General features: G+C 40.6%; 1 protein-coding gene across 3 annotated transcripts in view; it reads left to right on the forward strand.

Moving 5' to 3' along the window:
* Window positions 1–27,961, forward strand: part of Dync1i1 (dynein cytoplasmic 1 intermediate chain 1) — a 305,396-nt gene that overhangs the window by 217,283 nt on the left and 60,152 nt on the right. For all 3 annotated transcript variants that reach the window (XM_052173218.1, XM_052173220.1, XM_052173221.1), the window contains one exon: window positions 25,708–25,854. In XM_052173218.1, coding sequence (XP_052029178.1) covers window positions 25,708–25,854 — 147 coding nt within the window. The remainder of the gene's footprint in view (window positions 1–25,707; window positions 25,855–27,961) is intronic.

Below are 27,961 nucleotides of genomic sequence, written 5' to 3' on the forward strand. Positions count from 1 at the left end.
TTCCGAAATCACGTAAAAGTGTTCTGGTAGACTGGAAACCTTGCTCAGTAGCTAACAGCACAAGTTGTCTTTGCAGATGACCCAGGTTTGGTTATCAGCACCCACATCAGGAGGCTTACATCCATCTGCATCCTCTGCTCCAGGTGACCTGATACCTCTGACCTCCAAGTTTCCACACACACATACATACCTACACATAATTAAAAGTGATAAAAATATTTTTTTAAAAAAATAAAGTACTGTTGACAAAATAAAATAGATTTGTTTCCAAATTAGTCCTCTGGACTCATCAAATACTACCCTTTTTTCCCACTGAAGCTTCCATAGAAAATAGAAATTGTATTCATGAATAAAAATTCCAGTATCTGCTAGTCAACCCAATATCATTCTAGTTTCCGTACGCTTTGGCCTTGTCCTCTGATCTATGTCCCTCTGAGAACTAATGTCACTATCATAAGCAAGCTTTTTTCCTGTGTTCAAGTTCCCAGAGCCTCACCATGCTTGATGATGTAAGAGCAGTGAACCCCGAGCAGCTCAGTGACTTTTAGAACTTCTAAACAATAAAGTCAAAGAATAGCCCATAAAGAATGTGACCAATATCTCTGTCCCCCAAATGTATATTGTCTTAAGGAAGGCTGGTCAATACAAGCAGATATTTGACTGTCCTCAATATCCAATCAAATATAGTCTTTTATTATTATTATTCTACCGGTAGCAGTCCTATAAAAATGTAGTTCTGAGGAAACACACCTCAATGTCAAAGACAAAAAGTACCTTAGAGTAAAAGGCTGGAAGACAATCTTACAAGCCAATGGTCTCAGGAAATGAGCCGGAGTAGCCATTCTCATATCAGATAAAATTGACTTTCAACCTAAAGTCATCAAAAGAGACACGGAAGGACATTTATTGCTGGTCAAAAGAAAAATCCACCGAGAACTCTCAATTCTGAACATCTATGCACCAAATGCAACGGCATCCTCATTCGTAAAAGAAACTTTACTAAAGCTCAAAGCACACATTGCATCTAACACAATAATTGTGGGTGACTTCAACACTCCACTCTCCTCAATGGACCAATCAGGAAAACAGAAACTAAACAGAGACACAGTAAAACTAATTGAAGCTTTGGACCAATTGAATTTGACTGACATTTATAGAACATTTCACCCTAAAGCAAAAGAATATACCTTTTTCTCAGCACCTCATGGTACCTTCTCCAAAATTGACCATATAATTGGTCACAAGACAGACCTCAACAAATATAAGAAGATCGAACTAATCCCATGCCTCCTATCAGAGCACTATGGAGTAAGGGTGGTCTTCAGTAGCAACAAAAACAACAGAAAGCCCACATACACATGGAGGCTGAACAATACTTTACTCAATGACACCTTGGCCAAAGAAGAAATAAAGAAAGAAATCAGAGACGTTTTAGAATTTAATGAAAATAAAGGCCCAACATACCCAAATCTTTGAGACACCATGAAAGCAGTGCTAAGAGGAAAACTCATAGCCCTGAGTGCCTCCAAAAAGAAATGGGAGAGAGCATACACTAGCAGCTTAATGGCACACATGAAAGCTCTGGAACAAAATGAAGCTAATTCACCCAGGAGGAGGAGAAGACAGGAAATCATCAAACTCAGGGCTGAAATCAATCAAGTGGAAACAAAGAGAACCATATAAAGAATCAACAAATCCAGGAGCTGGTTCTTTGAGAAAATCAACAAGATAGATAAACCCTTAGCCAGACTGACCAAAGGGCACAGAGAAAGTATCCAAATTAACAAAATTAGAAATGAAAAGGGGGATATAACAACAGAAACTGAGGAAATTCAAAACATCATCAGATCCTACTACAAAAGCCTATACTCAACACAACTGGAGAATCTGGAGGAAATGGACAATTTCCTAGACAGATACCAAATACCAAAATTAAGTCAGAACCAAATAGATCATCTAAACAGTCCCATAACCCCTAACGAAATAGAAGAGGGTCATAGAAAGTCTTCCAACCAAAAAAAAGCACAGGACCAGATAGTTTCAGTGCAGAATTCTATCAGACCTTCAAAGAAGACCTAACACCAATACTCTTCAAACTATTCCACAAAATAGAAATGGAAGGAACACTACCCAACTCATTCTACGAAGCCACAATTTCGCTGATACCAAAACCACACAAAGATCCAACTAAGAAAGAGAACTTCAGACCAATTTCCCTTATGAACAAAAGAAATTCTGGGAGAATCAGTATCCCTGACCTCAAGCAATACTACAGAGCAATAGTGTTAAAAACTGCATGGTATTGGTATAGTGGTAGGCAGGCGAATCAATGGAATAGAATTGAAGATCCAGAAATGAACCCACACACCTATGGCCACTTGATCCTTGACAAAAGAACTGAAAACATACAGTGGAAAAAAGATAGCCTTTTCAACAAATGGTGCTGATTCAACTGGAGGTCAGCATGCAGAAGAATGCGAATTGATCCATCCTTGTCTCCTTGTACTAAGCTCAAATCCAAATGGATCAAGGACCTCCACATAAAGTCAGACACTCTGAAGCTAATAGAAAAGAAACTGGGGAAGACTCTTGAGGACATCGGTTCAGGGAGAAAGTTTCTGAACAGAACACCAATAGCGTATGCTCTAAGAGCAAGAATTGACAAATGGGACCTCATAAAATTACAAAGTTTCTGTAAGGCAATGGACACCATCAAAAGGACAAATCGGCAACCAACAAATTGGGAAAAGATCTTCACCAAAAGATCAGATAGAGGGCTAATATCCAATGTATACAAAGAACTCAAGAAGTTAGACCCCAGAAAGCCAAATAACCCTATTAAAAAATGGGGTACAGAGCTAAACAAAGAATTTTCACCTGAAGAACTTCAGATGGCTGAGAAGCATCTTAAAAAATGCTCAACTTCATTAGTCATTAGGGAAATGCAAATCAAAACAACCCTGAGATTTCACCTTACACCAGTCAGAATGGCTAAGATTAAAAATTCATGAGACAGCAGGTGTTGGCAAAGATGTGGAGAAAGAGGAACACTCCTCCACTGCTGGTTGGGCTGCAAATTGGTACAACCACTCTGGAAATCAGTCTGGCAGTTCCTCAGAAAACTGGGCATGTTACTTTCGGAGGATCCTGCTATACCACTCCTGGGCATATACCCAGAGGATTCCCCAGCAGGTAATAAGGATACGTGCTCCACTATGTTCATAGAAGCCCTATTTATAATAGCCAGAACCTGGAAAGAACCCAGGTATCGGGGCTGGAGAGATGGCTCAGCGGTTAAGAGCACTGACTGCTCTTCCAGAGGTCCTGAGTTCAAATCCCAGCAACCACATGGTGGCTCACAACCATCCGTAACAAGATCCGAGGCTCCCTCTTCTGGAGTGTCTTAAGACAGCTACAATGTACTTGCATATAATAAATAAATAATAAAAAAAAAGAACCCAGGTATCCCTCAACAGAAGAATGGGTGCAAAAATGCGGTATATATACACAATGGAGTACTATTCACCCATTAGAAACAATGACTTCATGAAATTCTTAGATAAATGGATAGAGCTGAAGAATATCATACTAAGTGAGGTAACCCAGTCTCAAAAGATTAATCATGGTATGCACTCACTAATAAGTGGATATTAGCCTAGAAAATTGGAATACCCAAAACATAATCCACACATCAAATGTTGTACAGGAAGAACGGAAGTGTGGCCTGGTTGTGGAAAGACTCAGTGTAGCAGTATAGGGCAAAACCAGAACAGGGAAGTGGGAGGGGGTGGATGGGAGAACAGGGGGAGGGAAGAGGGTGTATGAGACTTTCAAGGAGTGGGGGCCAGAAAAGGGGAAATCATTTGAAATGTAAATAAAAAATATATTGAATTAAAAAAAAAGAAAAAAATATAGTTCTGGCAAACCATCTCACTTGCTGGCAATATTTCTGCCCGCCCAAACTATAAATACTATTGATGCTCAGACTGGACTGTTCAGTGTTATTTCAAATATGATGGTCTTCTTTTCAATGCAAGGACAGAGTACATTTTCCCAGAACAATTCAACAGGTAGTTAGTGAGCCCAGAACCATGCTAATTCCTAAAACCACAATGATGAATACCCTCTGTTCCATGCCTTTGAGGAGACTGTCTGTCAAAAAGAAGAGTGTCTGGAGAGAGAGATCAGTAGTTAAAACACTCCACTGCTCTTGTACAGAACTCAGGCTCAGGGTAGACTCGAGGGTGGTTAGTTTGGTTGGTGTCAAACGCCTTTGGAAGGCTGAGCTAGCTTACAGTAGGCAAGAGGCATCCTGCCATGTAGGGTGCCTTACATTGTACTTGATCCTCCTTCAAATGCTCTGAAGATGATTGGTGAGCCGCGGGTATTCCCAAGACTGGTTCTCATTAGGAGGGAAAAGTAGAAGCTTCATTCTTCCTCCTCCTCGATGTGAAATGAAACCAATGGAGTCAGCTACTATTTAGACAAGTGAGTGAATGCTTTTCCCTTGGGAGACACTATTCTTAAGGAGAGACTGACCACACTGAAAGGCTTTGGGAGGTAGAGGAAGAGTACAGCTTGTATGCCACTCAAGAACACAGGAATGATGGACTATTCTATTGAGGCTGTTAAGTTAAATTCACCTAATCAAAATCATAAGGAAAGCCTTACCTTCCCAAATGTTTTTGTTATACTACAAATAAAATATGTGGCTCAAATCCTGGCACAGTATCTGCCTGCACAAGGCTGAATGTTTGAGGAAGAGGAATACCTGAGAGAAGTTTGCATTACCAGATGCTTGGCAGCATGTAGTCAAAACATTTTGAATGTATTTCTAAAATAGTCTTCCAGATTTGTGACAACGTATAGCTAGCCATAGCCCTTATCTACATTTTGGAAGGGGGATGGTAATCTGAGGTATTTACTCAAATTATACAAGAAAATCGAACTCTTTACTGCCTACCTAGCATGATTGCCTTTCGAAGAGAAATTTAATTCTACATTGGGGAGATGGGGGGAGTCTTTCTACAGATTTCGTCAACATTACATTTAACTTGAAAAATAATAGCCACAGAAGGGTATCTGTAAGTACCTTGGAATTGCCCTATGAAAGATCTCATTGCCATCACATTTAGATCTGTTCCTGGGAGATGCCAACTAATTCTGAACTCCATTTTGTGCTTATTTCTTTCCCCCTGTTCCTTAATAGCAATTATGATTGATTCCATACGTATCAATTTACCCAGTTTCTTTTCATTTTAAGAATAATGTTCAAGAACATAAAATTTAATGAGGATGAAAAATGAAAGTGAGGTGGAGCTTTTATTTTAATTCTTGAGCAAAAATTTTCAACAGGAATTCTTATTCTTCACTGAAAGTTCTATGCTCTGTGATTCAAACTGTAGGCTGTTTTTAGGCACCCACAATATGGCCTAAGTTTTCAGTAAGGAAAAATAGTAAATGTTTTACCTTGTGAGTTTTAAATAGATATCCAGATATTTTGACAAATAATTGTATCATCTAGGCTAAGAAATATTGTTAAGAACAATAGATTCCTAACAGCCTCAGTGAGTCAGTCCAGGGTGTTGTTTGCTACTGTTATGACTTCATTGTCAGGTCTAAGATAAGATGAGGTCTGGTAGCAAACCTTAAAGTGAGATTGCATGCTAGTTAAGTCTTCAATAGTTATAACTTCCTGCACACATACTAAGTACAGTGTTCAATTGATTTTCAATTCTTCCTAATTTTTCTTTGATGTATTTGTATCTGATACATTAGTAGAAGTAGTGCTGGGGAGTTATAGCAAATTGTTATCCACAGTTAAGCTAAAGTGAAATGGGATTCCTGTAGTTGCTCTGATGGAGAAGGTCTCGATGCACAGACTGGTATGCATAAAGCACCAGCATCAAAACAATTGATAAGTTAAAATGAAAACCTCTCCCTCTATCTTTCCTAATCAAACCATCCTGAAACCTTGTCTGCTTCAGTGGGTTCAGTGGGAGGGGACATTCTGATAAATGTTTTAATGTGGGGCAGGAGGGGTAGAGTTGAAAATCTTTGGCAAAAGGTCCAGAAATTTTGACTGAAGTGAAGGTGGGAAGTTTCAGAGACTATGACCTAGATCTGAAAGATTTGGAGAGAGAATGTTTGTGGTGCTACAGCATACTTCAGGGGTTTGCTCTTAGGATTCCAAGGTGACTTGTCTAAACTCCTACCTAAAGATTTCACCTTCTTCCTTGGTGGTTTAGGAAGACTACCGAGGGCTTCAAAAAGGAACTTTGAATCTCTAGCATGACTTGGTCATCATCTGTTTTGGGGGACAGTGAACAATTCACATAATCTGGTTAGGAAAATATTCTATCAGGAGAAAGGAAGTAGAAAAGAACCAATGTGCATTTTTGAGCCAAAATATTATGGCAATATGAGGGTTGTGTGTCTAGGCAGGATCTCAAGTATACATGTGACTGTGGCCTTAACTATTGATCTGCTAACTAACACACATATAATACAAACTATTTAATATGGCATTTTCTCAAAATATCTACAAATATATTAATATTTATTGAAGACTAGTAGATAGAATTACCACCCAGAGATATCCAAGACTTAACATCAGAATCCTCTGGCAGAAGAGAGTTTAGGAATGTGATCATAGTGTACATCTTGAAAGAGGGATGCTATCCTGTGCTGGCTAATAGGCTGATTCCAAGTGACAGAAGGAGGCAAGAGCATCCCCTCAGAGAAAGGAAAGTAGCCACAGAAGACATCAGAGGGCTGTGGGGGAAGCAAACTGGACTACCCAGGGCTAGCTTTGACAAGGAATTAAATGACTCTAGGAGCTGAGCAGATAACCCAGAAACTGATTATTTTTCCTGGAGCCTCCAGGACAGAATGTAGCTCTCTCCATCTGCTCTTTTAGCCATTCTAAACTCCGGCTCTGTAACATAATGTCTTTGTTGTTCCAAGCCTTTGTGTGGTGTAATTCCTTACAGTAGCAATTCGAAGTTGACACTCATATCTTAGGAGCTGTTCTAGGCACCAAAACCAACCTAGAATAAGCAACACAGCTTCTATTCCAGTACCTGAGTCCCACAGGTCCTTTGCATTTTGCCTATGAAGCAATTAAACCTATTAAAATTGGCATGATTTCCCTACAGAAAACCGGTCTTGATTGATGCTTCATAAACCTCTATATCAAATCTGCATCCTACATATGTGGAGCCGTGGAGGGCACATCCCACCACACAGTCTGTTACCCAAGGGCTGTGCTGCCTTTCCCTCATCCCTGTGTTAACAACAACCTAATCCCTTTTACTCATGGGGAATTAAACCATCTATTGAGTACAGTACTGAAGGTCTGGAACAGCCTAAGTCACAACTGAAAGAACAGTGGCCCTTTCTCTAAGGTAAGGGCTCCTACTTAATAAAAATATCCTGGGGGGGGATTTTAATCACAGGAACGAAGCAATACAGTTGAAGAGAGAGCTGCTAGCCCTTCCACAGTCACCACTTCTTCTCGCCACACACACACTAGGGTGCCCTGGTTCCAACTACTGCTCTAGAACCTGGAACATGGAAGGATGCCTTTTCTAACCCACCTCCCAGCACAGGGTGGATTACAAAAGGAAATTAACATGTGAAGAAACCCCTTGGAAGCTAAAGGGGCCACGTTCCTTCTCTTATTATATTATTTGGCTGGAAATGGTGGTGTCGTTTTCAAATGTGGAGTCTGATTTAGTAGAGGCAGCCAACAACCATGGGTCTCATCAAATGGGGCTCAGAACATATATAATAACTTTCAGTTGAGGGTGGACTGCGGAGAGCCATACCAAATATTTTTAAGGCTTGGAGTTGTCCGACCTATAAGGGGAAATGTATTCAAAAGGAGCTGAGAAATCAAGCTTAAGGATCTTGTTTTTCAGGGCTATTATAGATAATACGTTATAATTTATCACACTGATATTCTTAGATTGGATGAAGCCCAAACACAACTGAGTTTGATGCATATTAAATTACCTCTTTCTTAAAAGGAGGGTGGTCTTACCAGGGCAAGATGGAGTTCATTAGCAAGCTGAGAAGGTTTTCTTAACTCTTCATTATCTGGTTTTGTATTGTTCCAGATTTCCCACCCCCAGCCTCAATGGGCGTCTTTCTATTTTGGGTTCTTGGAAAAACCACACTGGACCCTCCATGATCTTACCAGTTTCCAATCAGAACGTTAGTGACAAAATGTTCCTCCTTGCAAGCCTATAAACAAAAACACAAATTCTTACAAACTCTGCTCTTATCCTTTACATAAAATGAGTTGGTTTTTCTGCATGAAGCAAAACAGTTCACTCCAGAATGGTGATTGACTGGCACACACACTGCTGCAGCAGGCACAGCATTTGTGACTACTTTTCCAGGGGCCAGCACCGCTACCTGTGTCATTCGAGGAAGTAGATGGTCAGGCTGAGACTCAGCTCTGTGTGCTCTTTACTTGAGCTCCATCCTCCTCTTCAAAATCGACTTAAATCCCCTTTCATTTGTGTGTCCGAAGTCTTATGATTAGCAAGAGTTTTAGCCCTGTAGGGAAACAAAGACATGAATATTTAACCAGTTGATTCTAAAGGAATTTTTAAATTTGACCTATTCCTTTCATTTTTAAGATAGCATAGAAAGTAGTAGGATCTGTTGTGGCATTTTCAGACATAAATATCATGGTGCATTGTTATTGCTAATTCCCCTCCCCCACTGCCCTTCTGCAATCCCTCTGCTTCTCTCATTGATACTCCTCTCCTTGTCCCCAGTAGACCTTGCCTGATGAATTCTATTAATCCCCTCAATTGAGATCTCTTCTTCCCCTCTCACAGTCCCCTTCTAAAGGAATGTTAACTCATTATACCCTTGACTCTGGGTTGTTTACTAGATGGTGGTTTCTTTTAAAAACTAGCCCAGGCTGAACTCTAGGGAATTTGACCTGTTTATTCTCTTGTCTTCTTTTATGTACATAAATGCTGTTTTAAAAGGAGATTACCTGAGCTGAAGGAGGAGCCAGGACAGATTGCTAACCCTCTCAGCCTTTGGATCCCATAGGAAACATCAGAGATCTACCAGTCACCTGGCTCTTCTCCATGGCCTTAAGAATAGCATATTTAACTACATTCCTAGATAGGCTTACTCTGATATCCCACCTCAGAGCCTCTCACTGTATTAAGTGCAAGACTTTACTTCCTATCTGCTTCCCAGAGTCAGTATTTTAGCCAACAGCTTTTAAGAGAAAAGACCTAATTCCATTCTCAATGGATGATTGCAGTTTCTTGCTAAGTTTAGAATGACTCTACTGATTCCAAGAACTGCTGCAGCTAGAAAAGCCACCATAGTAACCCAGACCAACCCTGCAGAGAGTCTGCATTTGGTTGAATATTTTGGGTTTCTTCTTTCACATTTTTATTCTTGATGGTTCCCTGTAATTTCTGACCTATGTGGCTTGGTAATCATGATCTAATGTGGGATAGCCTGTGACTCTTTGGGTGGATCGTTCAAGTGGAAATTTAGTTTCCTAATGAACATTTGTTGAGTGACATACGGAAGGGATATTTTTTTTCTTTCTTCATTTTTATACAACTGGCCAAGTTATCATTGTGATTGAAAACAGGAGAGGGAAATATCAGGAAGGAAAAGGGGAAAGCGGAGAGCACAGAAGAGGGGGAAGGACTGCAAGCAGGGATGAGTGGAAGGAGGGGATCAGGGAAGAGAAAGGAAAAGAAAAAGAAAATGTAACTGAATTTATTCTTTTGGGAGGTTGTATAGCTAAACTCCAAGGAAGGAATAACAAGTTGTGTTGACTCTTCATATGAGCTCCTCTGTCAAGGCTGGGGAGAGAGATGGAGTCATACTTACGACTGCTGTGTTTTCCCCTTTGCAAAGACTTAGTACTTTTTCAATAAAAAAATAAACTTAATTTGTGGCCACACTTCAAGGAAGATGGTCGGTTGGTAAAAGTGGATCAGTCCCGGCCCTAGGTTTAGAGAAATTGTGTGGCTAAATCCCTTAGCATAGCTTTCATGTGGCTGAGCTACCCATTCTAGAAAACCCCAAGTGTTTTTGAAGATACTAAACTGGTGACATGCAAAATTCTTCCCTCCCTTTCTCCTATTAATCCATCATGTTTGAACAAGCACTGAAGCTAACACCGCCTCCACGCTTCCTGCTGCTTGGAACTCTTCTGCATTCTTGAAAAGAGTAATCTGTTTTTGCTAGTTGATATTCAAATAAAAGGGGTGAGCATCACTGCATTATATATATATATATATATATATATATATATATATGTATGTATATGTATATTTTTTTAAATTAAGCAAGTTTTAGGCATTCCTTTTGAAGAAAACCAGTGTTTTTACATACAAAGATAATGTATGTATTTCTGCCTATTTATTACATTTGTCCCTGAAAGGAAAAGGTAGCTCTATGTTTTATACCTCACATCTATTCCAATCTCGGCAAAGGATCTTGTGTTGCATTTATGCTAAAAGCCCAAAATAAAGGTGATAATAGGCTCAAACAAAATCCATAAAACAAAAGCATGTTTGAACTGAAACTATTTCACAAGGCCTTGTTGCCTGGTACAATGGCAAACCTCTACCCATGTGTACCATAATACAATTTTGGAAAATAAATATATAAGAAAGCAAATATACCTTATGGCAATAGAGAAGCATATTGCTCAATAAATAGATGATTGATAGGTGATAGATAGATAGATAGATAGATAGATAGATAGATAGATAATAGATATATGATAGATTGTAATAGATAAATTATAAACAGATAGATGATAGATTGGTAATAGACAGACAGACAGATAGATAGATAGATAGATAGATAGATAGATAGATAGATAGATAGATGGATGGATGGATGGATGGATGGATGGATAGATAGATAGATAGATAGATAGATAGATAGATAGATAGATAGATAGATAGATAGGATAAATGATTATAGTCATGTGCTACTGTTAAAACTTTTCACCAGCTGAGCTCAGTATTGAAAACTTTTGGCTCTCTTTTCTTGTTTTGTTGTTGAATATCTTGTGTACCCTCAAAAGATCTTTTTGACTCATTATAGTCTCAATATTAAACACAAGAAAGGAAAACCCAAAACAAGAGATACCTGTAAAGTACTTTCTCAAAACAGTGGAAATCTCAAGAACTGTTGCAGCTAGAAAGGCCTAAGGAGACAGGGTGGTCAAGCGTTACACGGCGTCCAGGACAGGGGTCCTAGAACAGGAAAAGGACTCCATGCAAAAGCTGAGAAGATCTGCAAGACTTGTGGGCTATACTTAATAGGATTATAAGTATGGCTTCCTTGGCTTTGACAAAGTCTCTGTGTTAACATAATGACAAGAAGATGGTCACAATAGGAAAATGGTTTCATGCATATAAAAACTGACTGCATAGCATTTCTATAAACTTAAGCCTATTATAAAAACTTCATTTTAAAAGTTGTTCTGATTACTCACTGTGAGGATTGAATAGGATGGATGGGAATCACTTTCACTTTTGAAAATTTTCTACATTTTTTTTTGTAATGAAAACAAATTTGACTTACAAATGAGAAAATAGAGATTCTGCCACTGTTTTGCTGTGTGACAGCTCACCACCAGCATGACACCTCACTCACACAGGCAAAGTTGTGTTGCATCACGTGGTGGATGGCAGAGGCACGTCTGAAAATGACCGCATGGTTACCAACGTGCTAAGATTCTTGGTCTTGCTGCTAGATTGTTTTTAACAAAAATGTCTCAACTATCTGCAAGTATGTGTGTGTGTGTGTCTGTGTGTGTCTGTGTCTGTGTAACTGTGTGAGTATGTATGTGTGCATTTGAGTGTGCATGTGTATGTTTGTATATGTAAGTGTGCTTTTATGTGTGTGTATGTCTTTATGTGACTGTGTGTGTATGTGTTATACATGTGTGTGAGTGTGCATGTATATGTTTGGGTATGTGAATGTGCGTGTGTATGTGAATGTGCGTGTGTGTGTGTGTGTGTGTGTGTGTGTGTGTGTGTGTGTGTGTGTGAAGATTTAACCTTGAATTTTTGGGTTGTGTGTTTAGTTTTAAGGCTTTCTGGGTATATATATATACAGAATGCACCTTAAATCTTCCATTCATATTTAATGAATGAACTTTTACACTTTTTAAAGGCATAACCCATTGGTTTTCTCAAAACAATGTGACCATTTTGCTTAAGATGATTCTGTCTCACAATGAGCTACTATAAAATTAAAAGATATGTGAATTTAATTTTTTAATTTCATGAGTTCAGAAGAGTTTTCCACAGTTCCTGTATGGAAGCTTCTAAATAAGAATACACCTTTGTTTGTGAAAATCCACCTGGGGCAGTGTTTGGGTTTTATATATATATAACAATCAGTAACAATTCATCTAATTTGAGAGGATAGATATACTCACAAAGACGTTTTTTTGGATGTTTGTGGTGTTTTTTGGTTATGTTGCAAAGTGACAAAACAAAAAGAAAAAATTTCTCCCAAAGCAGTGGCAATAAACAGAGAACTTGTGAGGAGGGGCCCTACTGGCCTCCCAGCGGTAGCAAGCTGTTCAGTAGACTCTCATGAAAAGATTAATTGGCCTCAATCAGTTCTCAGCAGGAATAGCCACCTCATGGTAAATATCACCACGATTGGTACTAATTACCTCTGTTGTCACCTGTCACAACCCATAGGCTGGGAGCTGAGTGAGGAGGGCAGCAGTCTTGATAGGACCAGCAGAAACAGAGCTATAAAGGGACCAGTGGATCACTGGCAAGGGCACTGTAGCAGGCAGGAAGCTCACCAGCCCTCACTGCCCTGTGGGGCAGCACAAGATTCAGGGTGATTCCAGTCTGATGGAAGTGAGAAAATCAGAAGTGTGGGTGCAGGGGAAGGTTGGTGTGTCCCAGAAACAAAAGGTACTAGCTTTCAGTCTTGACAGTTGCTCTTACATGCTGGCTTAGAAGCTCCCAGGCTGTGGTTCAAATCTAGACTTTGTCAGTCTTCTGTGTGTTTCATCATAAGTCAGTGGCTGTACTTTTTGAGCCTAAGTTTCCTTATCTGCAAAGATAAGAAGCTCCAAACAGAACTGATACAGTGATGTCTCAAAGCCTCAGGATGCCCCCAAATGATACAATTATGTAATTTATGGTGATGGCAATGTTTATAAGCTTGCCTGATGATAAACAAGAGGACTCTGTATATCCCCTGATTTCATGGATAGCCAAGAAAAAGCCAGGCCTGTCAATGTCACAGTTATTTAGCAAGGTCTGAGAATCTAGTCATCAAAGAGAAGGAGGAAAGCAGGGAGAGGCTTAAAGACTAGCAACACTGATGGAAATGAAGGTGTGGCACTCTCTTGAGGCACTGTATAATGCAATTCTCTGATGGACCAACTTTTAAAATGATGTGTATCATAGGCATCAGCCAACATTTTGCAAAGGGATACTCACCCCCAGAGAATTCTGGACCATTCATTACTAAAGTATTCACTTTCGAATTGAGTCACATTTCTGTGTGATAGAAATACTGGGTTCCGGTTAAGTACACAGACGCAGGAGTCTCTTCCTCTGGATTGACAGATCCAAGCCTGGACATAGGCATCTGTCTGTATGTGTTTACTTGCTTGCTTATTTGTTTTAACTGAGAAAAAAGTTGTAACATAGAACATGATGTACAACATACATGTGTTGATGTATGAGTGACAGAGTTTAGCTATAGTTCCGTGTATAGTTGTTTTTGTGTTTATGTATGTAGTAAAAACACTTACATGCACTTTGGCAGTTTTCAAATATGCAATATACTATCAACTATAGCCATGAGGGTGTATAATAGATGTCTTGAAGTTTTCCCTTCTGTTTCACTGCAATGGTATGTCCTTTGACCATTTGACCAACATCGTTATAAACCTGCTTCACAGTCAATAGTAAGTGATCTGTATTTTAAAGGAAATCTCCAGGGGCCAATATTCAAATGTATGTGAAGAACTTTAATTCGAATTGCTACTCACCACCTTTCACTGCATAACAGAAATACTGATACAGTATATGGGATATGGCCCACGCATAGGAGATGATTTTTTTTCACGTCCTCTGCTCAATGGTAAAACACAAGCAAATTGGGAGTGACAGTGACTTAGAAAATCACTTGAATTGTACCTGTAAATGACAACTAAGCAGTGGTCAGATAGAAGATTCCATCAGAGATCAATAAAATTAGATGTCTGATTTGATGTCTTGTTGTTAAGAATAAGAACTCAAAAGACTTTAAGTCATAAAATAAATACTAATAAAATGCTTAAGTCATCAAGACTGGACCAAGGATTGATATGATTAAAAGATACATTGGCCAAAATGAGGAGTCCTGTGGATTTTCATTATGTTTGCAAATATTTCTTTAAATCAAGAGCCACATCATTCCTAACTATATGTGGGACAAGACAAACTATTAGTGTCTACAAAGTGCATTCATGGACCCTAATTGCCTAGGAATAGGGGGAGGGCAAAGAGCATGTCCTTTGTGTCTTCAAACTATCATGCTCCTTTTATCATTTGAAAATTACGAAGTCTAACACAGTGAATTCTACCTGTAATCTTTCAGTATTAGGGAGACTGAGACAGGAGGATGGCAGGAGAACAGCTCATGTTTCATAACAATGCAGTGCCTCAAAAATAAATAATTAGATAAATAAATAAATAAATAAATAAGGATTAAGGTTTAGATAGCTCTCAAATGTGGAGGTGATTATTATTGAGAACAAAAATTACGTAAGAAATAAGAGCTTGTGAAAAATAGTAGAAACCATGTGCTTCATTATAGAATGTAAAGTAATGAAACTATTATATAGAATAATTTTTCAAAAAACTATAATTAGAACTTCACTATGATTCACATCATTCTAATTACTAATATAAACCAAAAATAATTAAATACATTGGGCTGGAGAGATGGCTCAGCAGTTAAAAGCACTGATTGCCTTTCCAGAGGTCTTGAGTTCAATTCCCAGCAACCACACGGTGGCTCACAACCATCTGTAATGGGATCTGATGCTCTCTTCTGGTGGGTCCGAAGAAAACTACAGTGTACTCATATATATATAATAAATAAATAAATCCCTTTTTAAAAAGGGAAAGAAAAATTAAACGCACATCCCAAAGAGATGTATTCATGCTCATGCCCATGGGAACATTACTCACAAAAGCCAAAGGAAGAAGCACCCCAAGGGTGATGTCGTAGACAAATCTATAAAGCAAAGCTGAGCTATAAGAGCAGTAGACTGCTGTTCAGCAGTTAAAAGGAAGGACATGTTACATGTACTGGACATGGACGTCGTGAGAATGTTATGATGAGACAAACAAGACAAAGACTCCATGGTTGAGTCTACTAATATGCGAAACTTAGAGTCACAAACTAGGGGTTAAGAGAGGAGGAGAAACAGACAATCTGCGTTTAATGGAAGCATAGTTGTCACTGGAGATGATGAAGATTTGGCAGAGGTGATGAAATGCTGTGAGGATGTCTTTAGTGCCGTCGAACTGCATGCTTTCAGACTGTTAGAGCAGTAAGTCTTAGATCAGGAAAGTTTCGCCGTGTTTTTTGCAATTTCATTTTTTAAGATGTATTTATTTTTATATGTATTAGTGTTTTGTCCACATCAATGTCTGTGTGCTCACAGTTGATCCCCTAGAACTGGAGTTACACGTGGTTGTTAGCTGCCATGTGGGTGCTGGGAATTGAACCCAGGTCCTCTGGAAGGGCAGCCAGTGCTCTCAAATGTGAAGCCATCTCTCTAGACCCTACTATTTTTTTTTTTTTGTCTTTTTTTTTATTTGATATAATTTATTTACATTTCAAATGATTTCCCCTTTTCTAGCCCCCCCCCCACTCCCCGAAAGTCCCGTAAGCCCCCTTCTCTTCCCCTGTCCTCCCTCCCACCCCTTCCCAGTTCCCCGTCCTGGTTTTGCCAAATACTGTTTCACTGAGTCTTTCCAGAACCAGGGACCACTCCTGCTTTCTTCTTGTATCTCATTTGATGTGTGGATTATGTTTTGGGTATTCCAGTTTTCTAGGTTAATAACCACTTATTAGTGAGTGCATACCATGATTCACCTTTTGAGTCTGGGTTACCTCACTTAGTATGATGTTCTCTAGCTCCATCCATTTGCCTAAGAATTTCATGAATTCATTGTTTCTAATGGCTGAATAGTACTCCATTGTGTAGATATACCACATTTTTTGTATCCACTCTTCTGTTGAGGGATACCTGGGTTCTTTCCAGCATCTGGCAATTATAAATAGGGCTGCTATGAACATAGTAGAGCATGTATCCTTATTACATGGTGGGGAATCCTCTGGGTATATGCCCAGGAGTGGTATAGTGGCCATTTTGCCTAAAGCACTATACAGATTCAATGCAATACCCATCAAAATCCCAACTCAATTCTTCACAGAGTTAGAAAGAGCAATTATCAAATTCATCTGGAACAACAAAAAACCCAGGATAGCTAAAACTATTCTCAGCAACAAAAGAAAATCTGGGGGAATCAGTATCCCTGACCTCAAGCAATACTACAGAGCAATAGTGTTAAAAACTGCATGGTATTGGTACAGTGACAGGCAGGAGGATCAATGGAACAGGATTGAAGATCCAGAAATGAACCCACACACCTATGGCCACTTGATCCTCGACAAAGAGGCTGAAAACATCCAATGGAAAAAAGATAGCCTTTTCAACAAATGGTGCTGGTTCAACTGGAGGTCAGCATGCAGAAGAATGCGAATTGATCTATCCTTGTCTCCTTGTACTAAGCTCAAATCCAAATGGATCAAGGACCTCCACATAAAGCCAGATACTCTGAAGCTAATAGAAAAGAAACTGGGGAAGACCCTTGAGGACATCGGTACAGGGAGAAAGTTTCTGAACAGAACACCAATAGTGTATGCTCTAAGAGCAAGAATTGACAAATGGGACCTCATAAGGTTACAGAGTTTCTGTAAGGCAAAGGACACCATCAAGAGGACAGATCGGCAACCAACAAATTGGGAAAAGATCTTCACCAATCCTACATCAGATAGAGGGCTAATATCCAATATATATAAAGAACTCAAGAAGTTAGACTCCAGAAAACCGAACAACCCTATTAAAAAATGGGGTACAGAGTTAAACAAAGAATTCTCACCTGAAGAACTTCGGATGGCGGAGAAGCATCTTAAAAAATGCTCCACTTCATTAGTCATTAGGGAAATGCAAATCAAAACAACCCTAAGATTTCATCTTACACCAGTCAGAATGGCTAAGATTAAAAATTCAGGAGACAGCAGGTGTTGGAGAGGGTGCGGAGAAAGAGGAACACTCCTCCACTGCTGGTGGGGTTGCAAATTGGTACAACCACTCTGGAAAGCAGTCTGGCGGTTCCTCCGAAAACTGGGCACCTCACTTCCAGAAGACCCTACTATTTTTTAAAAAAATAAATAATTGGATTGTGTCAAAGGTAAGGTTATTGCTCAATTGGTTAGAAATGCCTTCAAGACATGAGTTCAGATTCCTAGCATCAGTGTAAAACTCCTGACACAACAGTGTGTGTCTTCAACGCCAGTACTCTGCAGGCAGACACTACAGAGGCTAGCCAGGCCAGCTAACTGATAGTGAGGATGACAATGAATATGATGATGACAACTACGATGATGATAAGCTGGGGAAATGGTTGAACAATATATCTTCCTGACAACCTCTGGTTTCTGTATACTCGTGTACCCACACACATGTGTGACCACATACACAAACAAATATATACACACAAATAGACAGAAATACTCAAGGTGCAGAAAAGTGACACACATAGTAGATGTCAGAGCAGAAAGTCAGATCTTGGACCTAGATAGAACTCTGCTAACTTCTCCATGTCCGTGCCTCTTTGAGCATGGACTCTGGAGGTGATGCTCAGAAAAAAACCTCAAGGGTAATGAATAATTACCCAAATAAATAGCAGTTTCAGCAATACAGATCTTTGTTCCAGAGAAGAGAAGGCTGGTACGTACGCGACGTTGGAAACATGTCTGCATTCTTAGAAAAAACGATTCATATTTCACATACCCTTACATCACGATTGGGTTGGATGCCAAGTCACCACAAATTACTGGGTGGCCTCACCTGATGCACCACACCAATTGCTCTGATTGATGTGGGAAGGCCTGTTCCAATTGTGGGCAGCACCTCCTGGTAGCAGCCCAGATAAAAACAAGAGAGCAAAAGGAAGAAGAGCTTCTCACCTTTCTTCATGGCCTTCCACTTGCCAGGAGTTGTTGATTTGCCTCAGGAAGGCTGCTACTGCTGCTACTGCTGCTGCTGCCCTATTTAACAGCCAGACCAATGTTTCTAGTTATCCATCATGGACTAGGGAAGAGTTACTATCCAGGAATCTTCCAGGCTTTCTGGAAATATTGGGACTACTGGAGCACCCCATAAAAAAGAGTAAGGTTGAGACATCTCCACACACTGAAAATCTCATTCCAAGACTGTTGGCAGGAGTGGAACTGTTCCCTCCTTGCTCTGGGCCTGCATGTCACAGAGCATGTAGCCTTACAACCCCCACCTCTGCCACCCTTCAGGTAGTAACTTAGCCCAGCGGTCAAATTACAGGTTTAGCTTCCTGTCTCCCTCTAAGGACATGTCTAGCAAGCACCTGGAATTCTCCTTTATGCTAATGAAGCATTCCCAGCACCTTGGCACCAGCCAATGATGTACACTCACCCCAAAAACCCCACAACCCCCTCCCCAATGCTTATTATAGCCAATATTATACCCAATAAAAGAGAGCTGCTTCACTGGGAACCATCTCAGAGGGGACTTTGCCCCTCCCTCACCACCAAACTTTGTTCCTGGAACCCACTGGGCTGAGCTGAGCTGAGCTTCATTCCCTGAAGTCCAGTCTAATGTGCCCGGACACCCTAAGGGCAGAAGCAGAACGGAGCCAGCACCCCACCTTGCGAACTGAGTCACAAGTGGTTGTCCCACCCATTCCCATCCCAAGTGAGTGCCAACCGGCGTGGGAGGAGCTCCTCTGACTGCTGAGGCACGCAGCATCCAAGACTGACTTAACTACCAGGTTCCCAGCCTCTCAGACATGACTTTAAACTGTGGTTACTATTTTAAGCGACTCTGTAAATCCACATATATGTATATGATGTGCATGTACACTCATCTCATTGGTTCTGCTCCTCCAGAAGACCCTGACTAATACGGCATACATCCCCACTGATCATCTACAGCTTTGTGCCTTTTTAGCAAATTTTCCAAAGATGTGTAACTGTCACTTCTCATTGTGTGGATTGTCTGGCTTGGTTCTCACATGAAGAGCGCTCTGGGCACGTATCCACACTAAAGCCCGCCCGGTGCTGGTGCTTCGTGCCTTTGTTTTGCCGAACAACACTCACAAGGACTTACCACCTAGTTTGTGCCCTCTCATCATCGGTGGGAATTTTAATTGTTTCTGCCTTCCTACTGTTAGAAGCCGTGCTATTATGGACATGGGTGCCTAGGGCTTTGTGTAAAGCTCTGTATTCAGTGATCCTGTATTCACATGGGAGTGGAATTACTGGGTCATGCAATATCTGTTCAGTCTTCTGAGGAGCCTCTAGCCCAGTTTGCAGAATAGCCACACCATTGCATTCATTCCCACTGGCAGGTGTAGTGAGCATTCCATTTTCTCCACACACTAGTCAGTGCTTGTAGTCTGCCTCCTCGTGTACAGTTGCTGCATGGCCCCTGCTGTGGACTCCCAGGGTTTCACCAGTGAAAGGCATTCTGGTTCCAGAGAATTCCAAAACAGCTTATTGGCATGATTGGCTTCTCCATTTTGAAGGAGTCCAACTCTAAAATCAGCTGCTTTATGATTTGGTTTTTTTTTTAATGCAAACTGAGATGAGAAGTAACAGGCCAGCTAACTCGGTGTCTGCCAGAGAGATCTCAATAGCAATCAAGTGACAACTTTGTGTATATGGTCGTTCCTCTTAGAATTTGGAATAATGGAGTGCACGTGCCGGGATAGACTGTCAGAGAAAGATCGGGGTGGGGTGGGGGGATCTGAGTCGAGGAAGAGGACCCTTCCCCTCCATCCATGAGAGTGTCAATTCCTGTCTTCATTACCTTTACATCTTCCACACGTGAGCCTTAGGTAGCAACACTCTCCAATTACATGTACTTCCATTAAAAAAAAAATATCTCTGTGAGTGCCTTGGGTACTTACAGAAATGCACACTAGTACCCTGGTAGCCAGAAGGATCCGATCTGTCTGCCTAAAGGACTTCTGGCAGTTAAGCGTTTTACTTTAGGGCAAATAAAATGTCAGCCACCATTAGACAGCATCTGGCAACAATATGCCCATTTCATCCCTGGGGATCGACCTCTCCCCTAGAAGAGATGGTACTTGAAATAGGAGAGGCTTTTGGATGCAGGACCTCCTATCCCTCCCACCCAGGCATGGTGGCTAGGGAGTGGGCAGACTGCCACCCACAGACGGACACAGGGAGCCAGATCAAATGTGAACCTAGGGGGCAAACATCCCAGACAGCAGTGACCAAAGGCTCTTCACCCTCGCTATATGGGTCTGTGGTTAAGGAGGGGTGAGTCTGATCTCTAGGCTGGCCTAGATTAGCTCTACAAAATGTAAAACAGCCTCCACAACCACTTAAAGAAGAATTTGGGCTGACTGAAGTAAAAGCAGCAGTGGTGTGCTGTGACTGAAGGGAGATGCTCAAAGAGGAGACTCCACCCCCTCGGAATTCCCCGTGAAAGGGGCAAAACTAGCAGTTCTTTTGAGAGAGAGGGTGAGGATGTGTAACCCTCTCTAGTGGGAGCATCATTTTAGGGATTCGAGACCACAGGGGTGATAAGAAGGGCTAATTTGCAGAGAGATAACTATAACCAGGCAAGCTGCCTAAGGCTGGAAAAAATAAAACATTTCTTCAATAGTCTTGGGTGTGTGTACGAGTGAAATAAACTAACACTTGTCAATGGGGGTGGCTTGCTACTCACACACAGTGCTGAAATGTTCCCTGTTCTGAATTGGGGGGAATTGTGTTCTTCAAGTAAACAAACTGTGGTGTGTGTCCTGCTGGGAAGTGATTTCCAATGAGGCACGCACCACACCGGCTCTGTGTAGAATATATGCAGGGTCACCAGTTTTACATCAAGCTTTTAACATATAGGCTTATCATATTTCTAGGCCTCTAGTTTGACCAACAACATGGCCACATCAATGAAATCATGAGCTCTGTAAAAACAGAGTTCAACTGGAGTGTCAGAACCATTTACTTTGATGAAACAGCTAACATTGTCCAAAAATTCTTACCAACTTCATGGCTTCTCTCTCAGGAGCTACTTTATTAATATTGGTGAAGTCTATGCTTATTTTTTTTCAGAGTAAAGGCCCTAACTCTTTAAAGAATAAAAAATGATAAGTAAAAAACTTTAAATGTAAGAATATTGAGACACACATGCATTTGATTTCTTTGGTTGTTTGTGAACAGCTCTAACGAAGGAGAGCTGGCTTTTAAACTCCTCATTCTCCTGCCTCTACATCCCAGGGACATAATCTCATCTCTGGGATGTAATGTACATGGTACATTACCCATAAACCGTTGGATTGGACCGCGTGCATATTCCTATAGAGCACTGAAAAACAAAGAAAGCATCCTCATTCCGATTTATTTTTCTTGGTTTCAATTTTCTTGGTCTTTGTTTAATAATGCCTTATTACAACGTTAGAAGACTAAGCTAATGCACAGTTTCAATACCTAGGAACGTGGTGAATTTTAAAGTAACATTAATATTAATAATGCTTTACAAGATAATTGTTTTGGGGGAAAACTTGTTGCTAAAAATAAATAAATAAATAACCCTTGATCTTTATATATATATATATATGTTCTGATGACTGATGATGGCATGTCTGTCTGGGTGAGGGTGTCAGATCCTCTGGGACAGGAGTTATATACAGACAGTTGTGAGCTGCCCTGTGGGTACTGGGAAATGATCCTGGGTCCTGAGAAGAACAGCCAGTGCTCTTAATTGCTTCTTTTTTTAGACATGTCAAGGACCTTTGCTGAGATGCGTACTCCTGCTTTTTACCTGACATCTGTGAGCAGGAAGGTGATGTCACCTTTTGTGCCTTCCACTGGCAGTTAGGAAATTCCAGGGCAATCCCAGCAGCAACAGCAACAGCAGTTAAGTCAGCATCTGCATGGAAGAGAGAGGTGCAGATGTTTACAACTGTCCCTTCCCCCCAAGCTGGCCAATGCAAAACTCCTCAAATCTGAAGAGGAAGTCTCACTGCCAGGAATGTGGGTGAAGCCTGAAGTGGCCTAAGCTTTGAGGTGAAAGGGTTTACTCTTTAAGCGAATCGTGAAAATGTTTGCCGTCATCATGTCAAACATCGGTGGAGTTAAGAACTGCTCAAGAAACGACCAAATTCTAACTAAACTCTACATGTGCACCATGAAGATCACACTGCCGTTGTGTTTCCATATGAAAGATAATATCATATCTCTTGTGGCAACCCTTGGAGATGTTGTGGTAATTTTTATGCATAAGCCTGTGATGAGGTAGATATATCTACAAACAAGATGATATAGAATGTAGAACGCGCATTTATGTAAATCACCACATAATGCAAATGTGTTATGATTGATATGATGTGAATAAAATAAGAGAAAGTTGACTAACATATAAATGACTATTCGTCATTTACTAAATATCAGATGAATATGAATGTGTGTGCTTTTATTCTTCTTGATGATATCATAAAAATTGTGTTTTGATTGTTCACTGAGGTTAAAAAATAGAACTCCCAGATCCAAGATGGGGCTCTATGATACTTGGAAAGTTATAAAATGGTTCAGCAGACTTTGGTTGGTGCTAATTGATGGATACATGAATGAATGAATGGATCAGTGAATGAGTGAGTGAATGAATGAATGAGTGAATGAAGTAGGAACCAGTGAATGAATGGACAAGCAGGTATTAGTCCCAGCCTGTGGAGTGGATTCAAGTAATTGTTAGCTCTATCAGTTGGTCTCATAAATACCTCTTACTGCTCGTTCTCCAGTTCATTCCAGCAAGAAACTCTGTGAGCTTTGCAGCAAAATTTGCTGGGATTTAACTGAAACACGGAAGCAATCAAGTGGTTGAATTCTGGGTTTTTCCAATTGAATGGCATTCCTTTATCCCTATTGATTTGGGCTTTGGTAAATTCAATTGGTGATACCACCTGGATGATTTTAAGACTCTCTGAAGCTTTTTTTGTTTGTTTTAAGTTTCCAACATAGCTCAAGGAACATAAGCATTTCATCAATTGAAAACTAAGAATCATTTCTGTGGGATGTGTAAAACAAGAAGCTGACCAGCATTATGTTCTTTTTCTTTAATTCAGCGTCATTATTGAGAGTTATTCTTGGACTTTATGAAAACCAGATTGGAACATGGGCATGCTCTCTGTCGAACTATGTTCAAGGAATTGGAACTGAAAATCATTCAAACCAGGAAATGTGACATTGAAAAATAGTCGGCATTCTTTCTTCTACCTCACACTTTCTGACGAGACAGTCCTAGGCAGATCCCGGATCTGTTTTTATTTTTTTTATTGTTCTTATTAAGAACTGGACAGTTTTATGCTCACATGCACATTTATGTGAAGTGCCTCAAGGTCCAGGGAAGATTATATTTAGTTCAATGAAGGAAAAAGCACAGTGCTTATATAGACTTCATGGAAGGGGTGTGTTAGACCTTGAACTTGTCCTGGAAAATCAAGTAGGTACAGGAGAAAAGAAATGCACGTGAGAGCAATGAGATCGATCAAAGGGCGAACTGAAGACTGTTGACCATCCCGCTACCTAACTGCCTGGAAGGGGCCGTGGAAGAATCACAGATATTGAGTACTCAAACATCAGAAGGTTATAATTGATAAACAGAATAGTGATCAAGGCAAAGAGTTGTGACTTGTTCCTGATGGGAAAGTGTCCTCCCTCCCTTCCTTCCTTCCTTCCTTCCTTCCTTCCTTCCTTCCTTCCTTCCTTTTGTTTTGTTCTTTCTTTTCTTTTTTTTTTTGCCTCTTTCTCCCCTTCCTCTTTTCTTTTCTTTCTTTTCCTTCCTTCCTTTCCTTCTCTTTCTTTTCCTCTGCCCCTCCCTCTCTCCCTCTCTCCCTACTCTCCCTCCCTCTTCCCCCCCCTCTCTCTCTCTGTATTTTGAGACAAGGTCTCATTTTGTTGCCTGAACTCACTGTGCAGACTAGACTGGCCTTGAACTCATAGAGATCTGGTGTCTTTGCCTTCCAAGTGCTGGGATTCAAAGCCTGTACCATCACACCTTACATAAAACTGTCAAGTTCTTAATAAGAACAAAAAAGTAGAGAGAGGGAGGGAGGGATGGAAGGAGTGAGGGAGGGAGGGAGGGAGGGAGAGAGAGAGAGAAGAGAGAGAGAGAGAGAGAGAGAGAGAGAGAGAGAGAGAGAGAGAGAGAGAGAGACTCTACACCATCCTGGCATATCCAAGATACAACAAATAAACAAATTCTATCTTCCTCTTTATTTGTCAAAGCATGTGACTGCCCTCATGGTTGTGCCCATGCCAGGGGCTCCTTTCCCTACTTTATATGAAGGCACCGCCTCCACCAGCAGTGGCTCCACTCATCTGAACCCGTGTTTCTTCCATTCCCGTTAGCAGAGCACACATCTGTTGAGGCCTTTCACTGTGCCTTTATTTACATCATTCTTGGTATAATGCCTTCTTTATACTGAGTAAGTTCTCAGCAACTGTTCATTGAGTTTAATTGAAGGAATGAAATGTGTTTATTGAAAACACTGCTTCAGCTTATAAATGCAATATGGAAAGTGCTTTCAGGAATCCAGAGGAACGTAGCAGATGTGGGACTTGTCTGCCTTTAAGTGCCTCGACTAACTTGTTTCACATGAACGGCAGTGCCGAGCAATCTTTGGTGGAATTTCAGAAGCCACATTGTGACATTATGACAGAGCATGGTCAAGTTGGATTCAAGTCCATTTCTGACTGCTTGTTAAAATAGGCAAAGGGTAACATTAACGTTTGTCTGAAGTGGGCAGGGAAAGGTCACGGAGAATATCCATGGGAGGTGAGGGAAGTTTGGGAGGAGCAGGTTGGGTCCATCTGAGGTCAGGATACTTCCTAGAAGTTTCCAGTATGCCAATAAAATAAAATAAATAAAATTCAGTTTAAAATTCTTGAAGTTAGAATTGTTTTGCCTCTCTGCTGCATTCTGAGTAAAGAACTGCTTTGGTCAGGGCCTGAGTTGGGGGATTTAATATTGTTTCTGTCATAATTTTTTTCAAGAGATAAGAAACATCCATAGTGCAAGATTCATAGACCACAGAACAATGATGTATTTAAGATAGGTTTCATGCCTATTCAGCAACATAGCCGAGAGTTCAAATTTCAGGTTTCAAGGAAGAAAGCCAGTGGGTGACCTCTAAAAATTTCTGTGTTGGTATATAAAGTGTCCTACTATGTATTTCACAATTCAAATTAACATTGCTTTGTGTCCTCTATGGGGGACCGAACTTCGTTAATGAGGGATTTTCTGTCTGGGAAGAAAACAGACAATTCAATGGTCATTAACTATGTTTTTTTTTTCCTTCTCCAACACAGTCTTCTGTGATGTCAGTCTGCTTTGCCCGTTTTCATCCTAATTTGGTGGTTGGTGGCACATATTCGGGCCAGATTGTCCTCTGGGACAATCGCAGTCATCGAAGAACCCCTGTCCAGAGGACCCCCTTGTCAGCTGCTGCACACACAGTAAGTTAAGCTTCTATCATACCCCTGAAAGCTACCCACGCCCTGAGAGGAGAAGCAGCTCACAGGACAGCAGTGTGACTAAGGCAGGAGTAACTAATTTATAGGGGCTGCATCCTTCCTAACTGCCTACACTATGGCTTAGTAGTAGAGGTCACATGCCTCTAACCCAGCACTCTAGAGGCTAAGGCAGGTGGATTGCCAGTTTGAGGGCAGTCAGTTCTACAAAGCAGAGCCTGTTTTGTTTTTTGTTTTGTTTTTGTTTTTGAAAGTGGGCTAAAAAAGCATTAGCTTATACTTAGGTGTCACAAACAGATTGCTCTCTATCCAGAGCTCCTGGTCAACCAGAACTACAGAAAAGGAAAAAAAAGCACTTGCTGGGCAGTAGTGGTAAATGCCTTTAATCACAGCTCTCTGGAGGCAAAGGCAGGTAAATCTAAATTCAAGGACAGCCTGGTCTACACAATGAATTTCATGACAGCCAGGGCTATACAGAGAAGCCCTGTCTCAAATCACAAACAAAAAAAAAAAATAAACAAGTAAAAGAGGCATTGACTTTGGAGAAACATATTAATAATCTTAGCTTTCTGTAAGTTTAAGTTTGAGCACATAGAAAGCTCTTCTATGGTTCCAGAGGTCATCCATTAACTAGGGTTCCTGTAACTATCTTCCTAAAGAATCTCTTCACATTGGTATTTTGAGATGCAAACATATATTTCCAAATAGACTGCAGAGAGCAAATACCATGCCTAGTGACAGTACATGGGACATGTGCCAACATGCCTCTTCCATTTGCAGTCTGAAAGAGTACTATGACTTTAAATTTGGGAATGTGTAGTGTTCTCAACATGAAGTCTACAGTGACAGTATAATCCCCAAGGTTAAAAGTCAACATCTCAAACCCATTACCCATAATTTCGTAGAAGAGGTTCAGCATAGTGTTCACAAGACAACTGCTCTGTCATTTCCTTCAAGAGAATGACAGGTGTGAAGAGCAATTGTTTGGAGGGACGAGGAGACAGGCATGTCTCCATCAATTGCTGTTACCTTGACATTCAGGGTAGCTGATGTTCCTCCTCTGAAATGCCTAAATTATGTCCAAGGATACAGCCCCGGCATTGTTTCCAATTTCCTTAATGCGGTTGCTATATTGTTTCATCTGTTGGCCACAAAACCATTCCAGCTTAGAAAACAGATGGATGGCCACCTAGCTGAAACAAGGCGGAGGGGAATTCTCCTGCTCTTGTTAAGCTCGAAAATGGGAAATGACAAATGCCAAGTCAGTTCTAATTTTGATTGACCGGGGCCAAAGACTCATGCAGGTAAAATGGTTCTTGGGAATCTTGGAAAATTGATCTTACCTACTCTATTTCTCTAAACTAATAACAGAAAATTGGGACCCAGGAGAAGACTAGCCCAGTGCAGGTGTCTCCTCAAGTAGCACCAAATCTATTCCTTGGCTCTCTGTGGATGTCTGGTGCATTTGTGACCAAGATTCCAATTTTTCAAAAATTATGAATCCAACTGCTACAAGATTTAGGAGAAAGCTTTTGGGGGAATTCCAAATTCAGGAGTTCTTCCAAAGCCTCACTCTTTCTTCTCTAGGTAATGAACAGTGTGACCATCATGAGTAAAGGCTGCTATGATCAAGCTGAGAGGCATTATTTTTGTTAGGAAATAAAACGCAAACCAATTTCTTCTCTCGCTTGCTGTGTTTTGTCTAATCTGTCTGTAGCTCAATGTGTACAGTTTGTTTTATGTTTGTCTTTCAGCTTCCATCACGGCCTGGCTGATTGGTACCAGGAACAAAGACACAAACAAAAAGCTCTCCGCAGATGACTTGCTAATTCCGTTCACACCCACTACACATATGTATTTGGGACAACAGGAAATCATAATTAAAACAAAATCTCCTTCTGCCACACACTACATTTATTCCTAAACTAATTAAAAAGCAATCTGGCATTTCTATGGAGAAAAATAAGCTATACTGTTGTCTTCTTTGCTTATTTCTTTCCAGTCAGTAGAGATTGTGCCATTTTCTTTCTGTTGGATAAAGATGTGTACTTGTGTTTCTTTGGCTCAAGGAATCCTCTCTACCTAACTCTTC

This window comes from Apodemus sylvaticus, chromosome 2 (genome assembly GCF_947179515.1).
Source record: "Apodemus sylvaticus chromosome 2, mApoSyl1.1, whole genome shotgun sequence".
Classification (NCBI taxonomy): domain Eukaryota; kingdom Metazoa; phylum Chordata; class Mammalia; order Rodentia; family Muridae; genus Apodemus; species Apodemus sylvaticus.